Source organism: Sylvia atricapilla, chromosome 4, assembly GCF_009819655.1.
Source record: "Sylvia atricapilla isolate bSylAtr1 chromosome 4, bSylAtr1.pri, whole genome shotgun sequence".
NCBI lineage: Eukaryota > Metazoa > Chordata > Aves > Passeriformes > Sylviidae > Sylvia > Sylvia atricapilla.
In genome coordinates this window covers 15,342,031-15,355,824 of record NC_089143.1, presented here as the reverse complement: position 1 = coordinate 15,355,824, position 13,794 = coordinate 15,342,031, and the positions used below count along the sequence as shown (strand labels likewise).

General features: G+C 39.0%; 1 protein-coding gene across 2 annotated transcripts in view; it reads right to left on the bottom strand.

Annotated features, from left to right (window-relative positions):
• The window catches only part of PPARGC1A (PPARG coactivator 1 alpha), a 366,469-nt gene that overhangs the window by 17,334 nt on the left and 335,341 nt on the right, over positions 1 to 13,794 (bottom strand). For both annotated transcript variants that reach the window (XM_066317162.1, XM_066317163.1), the window contains 5 exons: positions 10,953 to 10,998; positions 10,771 to 10,844; positions 2,023 to 2,935; positions 1,350 to 1,454; positions 819 to 939 (listed from right to left, as the gene is read on the bottom strand). In XM_066317162.1, the coding sequence (XP_066173259.1) occupies positions 819 to 939; positions 1,350 to 1,454; positions 2,023 to 2,935; positions 10,771 to 10,844; positions 10,953 to 10,998 (1,259 nt within the window). The remainder of the gene's footprint in view (positions 1 to 818; positions 940 to 1,349; positions 1,455 to 2,022; positions 2,936 to 10,770; positions 10,845 to 10,952; positions 10,999 to 13,794) is intronic.

The following is a 13,794-nucleotide window of genomic DNA, read 5'->3' as shown; positions in this document are numbered from 1 at the left end:
CTCCCAGTTTAATTTATCAAATTGCAGTTGCCGCTGAGGAACTCAAAAGGGGCAAAAGCCACCTGTCCATTTAATAGTCATTCTTCCTGCTGTCCTACCGCTACAACAGCCAAGAGAGTTGCTTATCCCCACATGGGTTATCTCCTTTGCTTCAGGTATTTCAGCTGTTTTATAGAGAACACTGATGAACAAAATAATTAAATAATACATATTCATTATGAGAGGGCCAGTGCTAAGTGACATTTTTAAATTGCATTGTGTTTTCAGATTATTTTGCTAAAAATAACTTCAAAATTAACCAAATCACAGACACTGAAAAATTATAATTCAAGTCAAGTCTCTGAATCCCAGTTTTGAGTTCTGTTGCCTGTACCCTCTGTATAGACAGTTACAGGCACTCTAAGAGTCTGGCAACTGGTCTATCACCTGACTCCTAATTTTGCATATGTCTAGTAGGGGAAATACAGTAGAAAAGGCAGGTGCACTCATAGATCTGTATATGAAACAGACTAGTTCTCTCCTACTAGTGCATTGCATGGGACGGCCTCCTTTTCTAGTAAGTTCTCTCATCTGTTCATTGTGAAAAACTCAAGAGAATTGCTATTTACAGAACCTGAAAAAATTAGTAGTATGACACCAAAACAGAAATTATTATGAAAACACATATTTGCTTAAAATGACAAATACTAACAAATACTCATAATAAATTTTTGTACTTTTATAAAAAAGAAAGAAAATAAAGTCTGAATTCTAGCATTACAATCAATGAAAAGAACAGAGACCCATTTCAATATGAAAGTTATCTTTACAGTGCTTACAATTGCTTTCTGCCTCTGTCTCTCCCTTTGCGTGGCCCTTTCAGATTCCCGTTTTTCATACTCTTTGTGGTATTCTTCCCTCTTCAGCCTTTCATGCTGATACTCCTCATAGCTGTCATATCTAGGAAACACAACTTAGTCATCAAATCAAGCACCTGCATTTGTGAATGCAAAACTAGAAATACAATTTCTGGAACGCTTTATTATCCCAGGCATTTAGAGAAATGACAAGAGGAAATGGCCTCAAACTCCACCAGAGGAGGTTCAGGTTGGTCACCAGGAAGAATTTCTTCGCTGGAAGGGTGGTTAGACACCGGAATGGGCTGCTCAAGGAAGCAGTGGAGTCACCATCCCTGAAAGTGTTCAAGAAATGAGTGGACGTGCTATCATTTAGGTGACGTGGTGGCGTTTAGCCAAAGACTGGACTCAGTGAACTCAGAGGTCTTTTCCAGCCTTAACGATCCTATGACTCTACAATTATCTCCTGGGGAACAGCTGCAAAGCAAACCAAATGCAGGCCAAAGGCACTACCTGGGTCTGCGACTGTACGGTGATCTGGACCGCGATCTTCCACCTAAGGGAGAACTTCTGTATGCTCGGTGTCTACAGTGGCTGGACTCACAATAGCAACAAGATCTGCAGGAAGAAACACATTCACCTCTGTCATTCCATTTGAATCTATTGACACCATTTTCTACCTCCTCCCTGGACTTACAATTTCTTCTAAGCTACCGGTGGGATTTTCCAGTGACAGTTCACAATCTCCTAGTCAACTAAGGGGCCTCAAGCGATTTCCCCACTCCTGGCCCTTCAGTAATGTTCCTTATTGAGGTTAACACAGAGCAGATAGTCAGCCACTGTCAACTCCATCTGACAGAGGCTGCAGAAGATTGGCACCAGACAGCTCACAGATAATGGGGAAGGTTAGCTGTGTACATCTCTCACCAATTGCTCTGCCTCTGACCTGACTGCCTCCACTCAGAAAGTGTAAACTTGGCAAATTTAAACGATATTGGAAACAAGTGTTTCTATAGCAAACCCGTAACCTTCAGAGTTAATCAGCTCAGGAGCAACAGAATGAGTTACACTGGATTAAGCTACTTCTTGCTTTTTTTTTCTTTCTTTCTTTCCCATAAGTTTCTTTATGTTTTTGCCGTTTGTCTTATGAACTACAATGATCATACATGAATTTGCTGTACCATACCTTGAAGAGGATCTACTACAGGGCGACCTTGATCTCGATCGGGAATATGGAGAACGGGAACAAGACCTGCGTTGAGGAAAGGACCTTGATCTAGAGTGTGTCCTTTGGGATCTTTGAGAAAATAAGGATTTGGGTGGAGACACTGAATCTCTGCATGGAGAGTTAAAAGAAGAGCAAGAAGGTGATACATCAAATAATGAATAGGCTTGTGTCCCATCCCAAGGGTAGCATAGTTTATCACTTTCATCTTCACTGTCATCAAACAGACCATCCATTGCTAGTCCTGAATTTATAAACATAGGTAGTTTGGAGAATTGTTCATTACTGTAATCACTGTCCCTTAGTTCTCTGGTCTTATCTGCTTCTTCATCAAAGACAGCTTGGCTGGGGTGACCAAAATGCTTATTCAGTTCAGCCCGAATTTCTTGGTCTTGGAGCTGTTTTCTGTTATTACCATGGGATCCCTGTTTATTTGTCTGTAAAGTCTCTTTCTTGAAATACTGGTCTTGTTCTAAAGAAGAACAAATCTGACACTGCCACCCAGGTGAAGAATCCTTAAATTCTGGTTGTCTGGAGTCCTGAAGTTCCTGGGATATTTTAACGTGTATTTCCGATTTTGAATTCACAGATTGACAGTAGTCATGGTCACCAAACAGCCGCAAACTGGGCCGTTTTGTCTTTCTCTCCTCATGTTCACTGGACAGTACTGTAGTCTTGTTAAGCTGTACGTACAGCTCAGACTGTTCTGGACCCTTCTTGATTGGGTTATTTCCTTGAGAACTGGAAGATTCACTATAGCGGGGCTTTTTTGAAGGTGGTACAACAGTCTTGCATGATGACTTCAGTTTAGGTGAAGTCCTAAAAGGATTATCTTGGTTGGCTTTATGAGGAGGGGTCGTAGGTGGAGTTAGGCCTACAGGGAGCAAAAGGAGGTACAGAATGCTTTTAAGCACACATACAATGTTTATAAAGGTGGCTTCTTAAAATAGATAAAAAGCAAGACCCATTCTATGTCACTTCAACACTGAGAATAAAACTACCAAAGGCCTGGTAACAACAATAGCAACAATACTAATGCATTGCCATCAATCTCCAGCATAATTTCTGCCCCTCCCCTTCCTCCCCGCCCTCTCTCTGTAGATTTTGATAGAAAAGATCAAGAGATAAAAGCCCAAAGATGTTTTTGTTAAATATAAAATAGATTTTGATGTAAAAAAGAAAAGTCGAAAGACTGACACCATCAAAAACATAAAGAACCTAGCAGAGAAGAACCTGGATAAAAGCAAGGCCAAGAGAAATAAATGAGTGGTACCAAAGGACGCAGAACTTAAATGTAATGAAATACAGCCACCCTAACTCACTGGCAATGACTCCTTATTTCCAGAGTTCATTAACTTAGAGAACCATTGAGAATGTAACATCTAATACACTCCATAAAGGTAACCAATACATTTTGCCTGAAATGTGGTTCTGCAACTGAAACTCAAATGAACACTAGGACAACCACAACTGTAATGAACCACTGCATTTAGAACTAAATCTTGGTGTGAATCATGCAATAGGGAGTCAAAATGAAAAAGCTAAGTATTAGTACTAGTTATTATATTAGTATTAGGTTAGTATTCAGTGGCTAAATATACTGCTAACAGGATTATTTACGTAACTGTAATAGATTATATCACTGTGATGAGACAAAATTGCAGGAAGGACGACAGCACATTCCAGTAAAGCCTGAGAACTGAAGCAGCATCTTCCCATCATTTTTATAAGGGTAGAATATAACTTTCAATATTTTCTACAGAAATCATATAATTTCTTCAGACTTTACAGAAGGATAACCCCAGACATCACAGCAGAGTAACAGCAAACAACAGACACTGTTCAGGAAATAATTTCCCCTCAGGAAGGTACTTAGTATTTTAAGTTTGAAAAATTTGCTTCTGTCCAATTGACATATTACTAATTACTAATATAATATAGTAATATGTGCTTTAAATTTAACAAAATACACAGAGATTAGGGAGTTCTCCAAGGTAATCCAGACCATCCCTAAGTAATCCAGAGGTTTATGCTGTCCAAGAATACTTCCAGCCCAAGCAAAGAAATTTCCATCAATTCCTTAGCAAGAATGAAAAGAGAGGGCAGACAAGAGTTACAGGAAATGTGTGTTTCAAACATGCCTATAGAGCTCTGGTTTGTATTTTTAAATATGCAACACAGCTCAGCAGATCAATGCAAATGGAACATGTTTTATAGTGTTCTGCTGTTAAAGAAGGAAAAGCGTCCGTCATGCACAGTGCTCCCTAAGGAGCATAAATAGAGACTGGGAGCCCCATTGCATTATATGCAGTGAATTTCTTTCAGAAAAAAAGAAAATAGAAGTACCAAGGCACAAATACTTGGTGTGAGAGACATGCTTGATTTTGTCTGAATGTTTGGAAAAAATGGTTACAAGCTACCCATGGCTATGCAAAGACTTTGCCTAATATCACAAAATTCAAGGAAACTGAGGCAAAGATTATGGCACCTAAAACTCTAGTTACCCCAAATTTGAATTTAATACTGAAAAATTTTGTGCAGTCATCACTGTTAAATCATTTCCTCAAACTCCTCTTCTTTTTTTTCTTTCTTCTTCCCAAAAAATACGCCTGGGACAGCCCTAACTATTTCATACCTTACACACCTCCTCACTGACAAATATTTTTGACTAACAAGTGAATTTTTGGTAAAAGGAAGACAACAGTCCTATTCAAAAATCTGCATTAATACCTTCTAAGTTAAAACTTCAGGCTCAGAGTGAAAAAAATACTTCAGTAAACAACTTTCTAGAACAAAAATTAGAAATTATACTTTAACTTGTGAAATTATACAGCCCATGAGAAATTCTGGGGTTATTTACTGGAGTTTTGGATGTAGATTTAAAGAAAGACTGAAGCAAAAGTACAAGCACTATACAATGAACATGTGTATTTAAGAATTTCAGGCAAAGAAACCCCAGAAAAAATCCAGTATTCAAAATAAAATCTTGTTTCAAATTCCACTTCTTTAAAGCTTGCCCTGGAAGGAAGCAAGTAAAACATATAATATAACATTTCCAGAAACCTGACAAGGAACCCAATAATCTTCAGAAAGAAGGGAGGGGGAAAAGTACCAAAACAACCCCTCACGAAAGTACAGACTGAGCTAAATTTACTGGCACTTCCCTTGCTGGCAGAACAGGGCTGGGACAGCCTAAGAAAGGGCTTCCTCGTGGCAGTCTGGCTTTTTTCCTGGTTTTCAGCAGAAGCAGGAAGTGCACAGGCAAGTAAAAACAGATTAAAGTTGGAAAACGTTCATTTAACTTTTGAACAAACCTATACTGGGGGATGGAGGAGGAAGCAAAGTTTTGAATTCACGTCACCACTACGGAGTCCACCTCCAGAGTGTCCCATGACCAATCTCCAAACTGTGAATTCTGAGAAAACCAGCTGGCAGCACACTTGCTCATGCTCACTCTAATCCCTGGTAATCTTCACCGAGGGCCATGATCCCACATCAATGACATTTCAATATTCTATAACTACTGGATTATTTCACACGCACCGATTTCTCCCCAGTGTGTACATTTGGGCGTTGACAGTACAAGGTATATTCTGTACTCTCTCTTGAACTTAGCAGGTTTTGACAGATTTATGGAAGGACAGATGGCCATTACAGGCTGAAGGCTGACAAGAGGCAGTTCAGAGCATTGTTAACACACTTGCACAAACTCTCAGCAGTGCAGCGCTGTGCAGAATGTAATTCAGACTATAGCTTTTTTATTGCTGCCTATTTTCTTTTGTCAAAAGAGCCTGCTGTGCACAGCAACAAATGGCTGCCATTACCCAGAATGTAATGGGTGTCAGACAAATCACGTAACACAAACAATCAAGAGTATGTAGGTCATATTTCAACAGAGCACAACCTTAGCAATATTTATGATTACTGCATTGAAATGTGCTCTATAATAAACAAGTACCTCTACATCACTCACACTTATGTGCTTCTGCACAGCAAATCTGTTAGAAGTGGTACATACTCTACAATCATCCCCCTTAAACAGTCTTTTTTCTTTTTAAAGTAAAAGGCAAGTATTTTTTCATGACATGCTATAAAACCATTTTCTTTGTAGGGACTTTTCCTTAATTGAATAGCTTTGGTAAATGGCACGTTTGCACTCTGCCTTGCTCTGTCTATATACTACGAACTCACTCAGTGATCTTGTGCTAGAAAACAGCATACATCAAATCACCAGCACTGCTGCCACAGCAGCACCATCCTCCTTGTGTCTGTGCAACAAAAAGTGCTTGCATATGTGCCAACTCTGCCACCTCAGCCAAGCAACTGCTTTCCAGAAAGTCTCTGGGAGGGTGAAACTACTTTCAATACATTCCAAAAGTCTGCCTTAAGAAAACCCTCGTAGTGTAACTCACTTAGCTCAGCTAGGTTGATAAGGAGAAATTAGGGGAGTGCCTTTGCATTAAAAGTGACATCTGGACTTCTTAGGACTGGTTTTCAATGCTGTTTTACGTAGACACAGATATTTCTAAATCTCTACAGAAATTCAGAATTCAAAAGTTTGATGCTGTTTGCTGTGTTTTGAGGGTCTTGAAAATTAGTGTCTTTTGGGGAATGCAGCCCTGGAACCTTTCCACATGTGCACTGCACTTTTGAGAGGCATTGAAAATGAATTCTTTCATATCTTTTGAGTCTGGAAATGTATTGTCAAGGGCAAAGTTATTTAAGGCCACTTTAAACACTGACCACAAGATAAGAGCTCAATTCAGTAGAAGAAGAGTGTTTGTATGGCACTAGATTGCAGAAGCTAGGAAAATATAGTAAAATTACATAGTCATCAGATAACAAAAAACTACATGCTTGTTGAATACTCAGTTTAATCCTGTTGTCAGTGCTGTTAAATTTAAAGCACATATTACTATATTAGAGAATAAACACAGATGCCTGAAAACATCAAATAATTCACTAGATGTTATTCCCTCTGGACCACTCTCTCCATCTCACATCTTGTTTTATCAGAAATCATTCTGAGGTCAAAGAAGTTCTTAGATGACAGACTATAAGTGTTTGTTCTGACAAGTAAGAGGTAGCACAAATCTAGAAGTGGGCAAATAGCAGGGTATCAGTATCCTCAATGATGGTCACAAACTCCAAATCACTCCTCAAGCTGATTGTGTACATCAGCTTTTCTGATGGCAAAAAATACAGCTTTTTCTGCCATCTTTTCAGAAAAATCAAAATTTTCTGCCAAGACCAGTGAGGAATTTTACATTACAATAAATTGCAGGCATCTATATCAAATGAGAGACTTTTCACCAAGAGAATGGAAATAGTCCAGTTTCTGATTGAGCGTTAAGCTCAATGACTTCATATACTTAAATGGTGGCTTTAAGTATTTAGGTGTGAAGGTTTAAGAAGACACAGAGAACAGAGAGAGATTAATTAGATGCCATGCTATCTAACATCTGGCATTCAGAAGTTTGTCTAAGACAATCAAAAGTCTAAAACCATCACTGAGGAACCCCTGACTGTAAAGAAAACACTTCCACCTCCAGAAGGTGAGTCATCCTCCTACAGTCCCTGTGCTAGCACATTTCCATCTGCCCTTCTCCATTGTGACTGGTAACAAAGAGGAAAGAGGTAACACAGAACCATCCCAGACTTCTGGAAGGTGCTGGAGAGGTTCAAGTCCACAGCCTCTTAGCAAGGCACTGGCAATGCAGTTGGCTGTGTAAAGAAAGAGATGGACCTTTTCCGAGCCTCTTACTCAGAAGACTCATCTGGCACAGGAATTTCATTGACTACATTATGATCACCTAGGACTCCCTCCATATCATGATGTTCTGGTCCAGCTTTCTTAGAATAACACTAGAATAATCAGCTTCAAGAGATAAGACTTTGGATAGCAATGGACTTAGGACTCTTATTTAAAGTGTATTGAAAGAATTTTTATGTGCAGGATGAAAAGACTTCAGAGAGTATTTGTTCCTTGTAATTTGACAAATCTATGTTTTGACAGTTTTAGGGAGGACAAAGTTACACTCGTGACTAGTAACAAATCTGTTGTAAAGCAAGATAAGGCAATGGCAAGAGAATGGTTTCAGTTTGACTTTAGATATGTGAATCCAAAATGTGTGTGTGACGAAGATTGATGGCTCATGTGGGAAATGTTTTTATTTATTTATTTTTCTGGTCTATAGTTAATTCATCAGTGAGGGAAGCAATGTTGTTTTCAGCAGAGAGATCAAGGGAGTTGCTATTTATATTAAAATACTTTGTGCTTTGATAGTGCAAGCAGCACTGCTAATGGTCTTTTCAATTCAGTAGTGAGATCGAGGTAACTCCTATTTAAATTATAATAAATAGCACTTGTGCAGTGCAAGCTGCCCTATATAAGGACAATGAGCAATGCGGTTATCTGGATATAATTTGGAGTTGCCAGGGTCTCACTAAAGAACTTCAAGGGATTATTAATCACCACTGCCACTATTTCCTTCCTTATTTTATTTCTGCTTGTTTTTTTAAACTGAAGTGGGTCCCACTTCTGCCATGATTTACACACACACATATGCTGTAACCTCTTCAGTACTGCAGGCTGTTTCTGTTATGTACTTTGCTTCCAGCACAAGCAGACTCCAGACACAATACTACTGGAGTACAAATTACTTAAAAAGTAAGGCATGCATCTTTGTATAGATTTACATACATATATGAATATAAAAATAAAAGCTATGTGTATATGCAGGCAGAGACTAATAGCGTTACTGCATGATCTCCTGAAACCTTCTCACACAGTGATGACCAGAACAAGTGCAACATCAAGTCCAAGAGCCACCATTATGTACACTGCTTGGTAACACTACCCAGCTTCCTGGCCACACAACACTCCAATTCTTATTCTTCCTGAATATCACCAGTTTACTTCCTAGCTAACTTCTATTTACTTCCAGAGAGGAAAAGAAATCACAGAATCATAGTACAGCATTCCTGTTTACATATGTGCCCAGCTGTGCTGTTTCCCAGCTTCTGTTGCTTTTTTTTTAATGCACCAGCTCTCCTGGTTATGTGTTCCAAGCAATTACAGAGCTGTTTTGTTTCCTCCTCTGTGCACAGCCGACGGAGCGGAACGAATTTGGTAATACCAAGGCCATTCCTGTTGCCACTATGGACGACTAGAGGACTATCCAGGGGTCAGACTGACTCCCAATTTCTGTCTAGTCAGCTGATGGGAAAAGCAGGCTGCTGACTTTTTGGCTGGGAGAAAACACTGCTTCCTTCAGTGATTTCAACGGCTGCTTGTACCACTCTGCTGTAGTCACCTCATCTGCCCCTTTCTGTTGGCAGCACTAAGCACTGACTTATCCATGTGCTTACAAATGGGCACCCTTGTGCAGACCTGCTGTCCAGTAGTGATGGAAGAGGCTTCTCCGTGCTTCACTTCACTTCACTTCACTCACTGGCACTGAACAGGATTATCCTCCTGCATATAGTGAATTCTGCCATGTTCAAGTTGGTCTTGCAAAGTGAAGATGTATAGGAAGAATGCTTCCTTTTGCTATGAGAGGAATGATTAAAACTGCAGCCTTCCCGGAGATGGCAGGGAAAAGTGTTCATGTTTTAATGCTGAACTAATGAAAAAGTTTCCGAGAAAGTAAAATGACAGTAGTAGGAAGGTGAAAGCCCAGTGTACCTACTCAAACCCAGCTTGGGCCTGCTGCCACCAATTTCAGGAGCATCAAGCTAATCTGTGGCATCTGAAGACAGATTTTGCAATATATCCCGCCCCCTCAATGCTAGAGATTACATATTTTACTATATATTGCTATCCTGAGAGAAATGCATGCCAAGTGCATCTCTTATTTTTCAATATTACACAACTGAGAAGGAAAACGGTCTTGGCAATAGCTCAGGTGGAGCTCAATGTGTTCTTTTGTGCTCGGCTCTGGACACTTTAAGAAAACAGAGGCAAAACAGAGTTCAGAGAAAAGCCATAAAACAGGTCTGAGTCTGAAGGAATTGACTTCAGCAGAAAGAAGAGCAGATGAATTAAATGAATGATTAAATGGGTGATGCGTGAACTAAACCACTGCATGATAAAAACTCCTACAAATCTTCAAAAGGTACAAATCCAGGGATCAGAAAGGAGGAGGAAGATAAAGGGAGGTTGTGTGAAGTGTGTTAATGGAAGAAAAAGAAAAAGCAGGAATACAAAATGAATTCCACTTTTAAAAATTACCTCTAAGCTATGGAACAGTTGTTCAGTGGTAGAAAAGAAAGCTGTTATTTGTGACATATTAATCTAGAATTGACAAAGCACTGAAACATGCAGTCATGTACAGCCCTAGACTGGCCTGGAGCCAGACTGAATGACATAACTTTTACATCTGTAACATCTATTACACTGTGCTGTGGGGTTTCTCTTTGAAAGATGGTGCTCAGCAGTACACAAATCTATGGGGAAATAGAGAAATGTAACAGATAGATGGTTTCATTCATATTTTCTCAGAAATTATGCTCCCCTGTGTAGGTTTGGAGCTGTATTTTCAAACATGTTTCTTTCTCAGGTAGCCTGATAAAAAGTAATGCTGAACTGCACTGAAGTGAATCTACTGGAGACTTCTGTGACATCTCAGCATACCTGTGGTATATTGAAGTAGACAAACACACACAAGCCATGCTTAAAAGAAGAGCCATCGTTTTTGCATTTCTCACCTGCAGTTCCAGAGAGTTCCACACTTAAGGTTTGTTCAATAGTCTTGTTCTCAAATGGGGAACCCTTGGGATCACTGGAAGACAGGGCACATTTATAAAAACAAGCTGAAATGGAGTTGCTGTAGCCAAAATCTACTGAACCCCCCTCCCTTTTATAAATGTTTGCACTTTCTAGTACTTACTTTGGTGACTCGGGTGTCAATGGAAGTGATAAACTTGTTGGTTTGGCTAAAGGAAAAAAGAAAACAATTATGCAATAGTTAAACACTCTGTAAAGTATACTACAAACATTTCTTTATATTTTGGCATTGGAATCCTGTGGTAGTCAGTTAGGGCCAAGCTCTGATAGTTCAATTACCATTTCAGTGTACCTCAGCTAGATAAATAAAGAGACACATCCTGATTCCTTATTTACTAGTACCAAAAGGGCACCTAAATTTCAACAATTATTTACATCAATTACTGTACCTCTGAAATACAATACACAGCCCAAATGACAAGAACCTTTCAGAAGAAGAGTGGTACATGTTAAAAATCAATGAAGAACTCTACAGGATACACTGTGAAAATGTTATTTCTCTCAGTGTTAATTTAGACTACAGTTCACGTTTTATTTGGAAACAGGAGCAGCAGAATAACTACAAAGTAACAGAACGTTATGAATATTCAGTTAATTTTACTTCTACAAGATACAATTTTATATACAGCACTGAGAATAGGTTGCTTCTATGAGGCCAGAGTCCAACCAGTTACAGTCCAAATTTTTGCGAATTATCTTGCAAACTATGACAAACCACGGACAAAGTCACAGATGGTTAAAAATGGGGTTGAATCTCTCAGCACTACAATCTGAACATAGGCAAAAAACAAAGCTCTGGTTATAAAAATGTATGTCTTTGCAGCTTTTACTCATGCAAAACTATTTTCTCAGAGCAAGCCAAGAACCAGGATATTGTAATACAATGAAGATTCCTTTAAAATTAAAAATTATAGTACTTGCAAATCTTCCTTTTCAGAAGTTAAACTGATGTTTTAAACACAGAGAGCATTGTAGCAAGAACAACAGCAGGGGATCTCTTCTGCAGATTAATTACTTAAGACAAAATGTTCCCCTTGAACACTCCTGCACTGCAGATCTTTTGTCCAGAGTGTCACTACTGCATATTTCATATTCATTACAGGCTTGGAGCTCCCATCAACATTAAGGGATTTTATATGCAAATTGATTACTTTTATATGCTCTAGAGCATTCCTGAAGTAATATAACATTTTTTAAAAATTAACTGAATTATCAAGAGCTGCATATTGTTTCTTCTCCTCCCCATATGAAAGTCAGAAATGGAAGCTCAAGTGTTCACCTCAGGTTCACCTTCTTTAGAAGTCACTGCTGGAGTGAGGAGATGCACCTCAATGAGTTATTTGTCTGGTCCAGCATAGCCACTGATCTGTGCATTACACCAGGTGCAGTAAAACTGAATGTAACCTGACACATCTTTGTGTGTAATTTATACACATCTAGGAATACTAACGTTTGCCTATGGCTAGCTAGAGGTAAAACAGGCTTAAAAATCAGATCTTGCAGTAAGGCCCTGGAATAAATTTTATACAAAGGCTTTTTTTAGTTGTTGTTAAATTAAAATCTGCACACTCTTAGCCAATTTAGGCTAAGGAAGCTGCATGTGTAAGAACTATTTATGTCTCTAAAAAGTCTCTTTCTAGCTCTTATTAGTCCTATAGAATAGTCCCAAATCAGAATATACACGTATTAAATTCTGAAGCACTGAGGCACAGTGAAAATCTGCCAGAGGTAGGCACAGAACCAAGGCTTTATTTCCCAGTCTTGTGTATTAATTTTAGGCAGATATCACTTAGCTCTCCCACTGAAAAGTTTGCATACCAAAACACCCATCAGTTTTCTTATTGTTAGGCAAGAGCTTGACCAAACACTTTTTCTGCAAAGGATTCACACTCACATACAGCTATTGATAGTGTAAATATTTAGCCAAGACACTGTCATTTTCCATGGTGCCTGTTTATTAGACTTTCAAGGTCTACTGTGGTGTGGGTTTTTTCTTATTAAAAAGAGTTCACATAAAGTTGCTTGTCCCTGTAAATTGAAAACAATCAGGTTCAAAAGAACTACGTTTCCTCATGGGCAAATTCCATTGCAAAACCACAGATGATCTTTGGCATGAATGCGTTTGTGGACATTCCCGTGGGTTTGCAATATGTTTGCAACAGTAACCCTAAAGGAAAATAACATTAGACTTATCCTTTGTGAGTCTTCCCTAACTCTGAAAGAAATTCTCAGACTGTGATAGTTTTTTAAAACAGGAGCCAATTTTCTTGTACCTTTGATTAAATGTATGAACCAGTGACTGCAGGTCTGCAAATATCAGTTAAATTTGGAAAGTTGATTCTGCATGAATTGACTGTCCAAGCCGAAAGCATTGTTTTCTTGTATTTGTATTATATGCAAATCCATTGATATTGAAGTTATATATTGGTGTATGAGGCAAATTTGCTGAAAAAAACATTTCAGAAGCCCATAAATTAAAGCACAGGAGAATTAAAAAAGAAGGTAATTTCTCTCTGCCTGCAAATTCACCTGCAGGACCACTGAAATCACAGTCATCTACTAAGCACAGTTGTTAGCTATATGTCCCTTTAGACTTTCATAACCTCTGCTCAGTGCTGTTTCCACAACCCCGTGTGCTCTGATTCTTTGAACTGGATCTACACAGTTGCTCAGCTGGGGGGGGGGGGGGGGGGAAAAGCAGCCCTGATCTGAATAGAAAGGCTTTACAATCTGTATGTATGTTTGTGTGCACATACATCTATGTATGGGTGTCACATACATGTGCATACAGCACGTTATACACGATACACCTGATCACCTACCACCCTAACATCCAACAGTGTTAATAAAGCTCCCTGTAACTTCTGGCAGCTCTGTTTCGCAGTACCATTGCAGTAACAGACCCAGGTTTCACATGTCGAGTTCAGTCTGGATTCTGCTGTGAA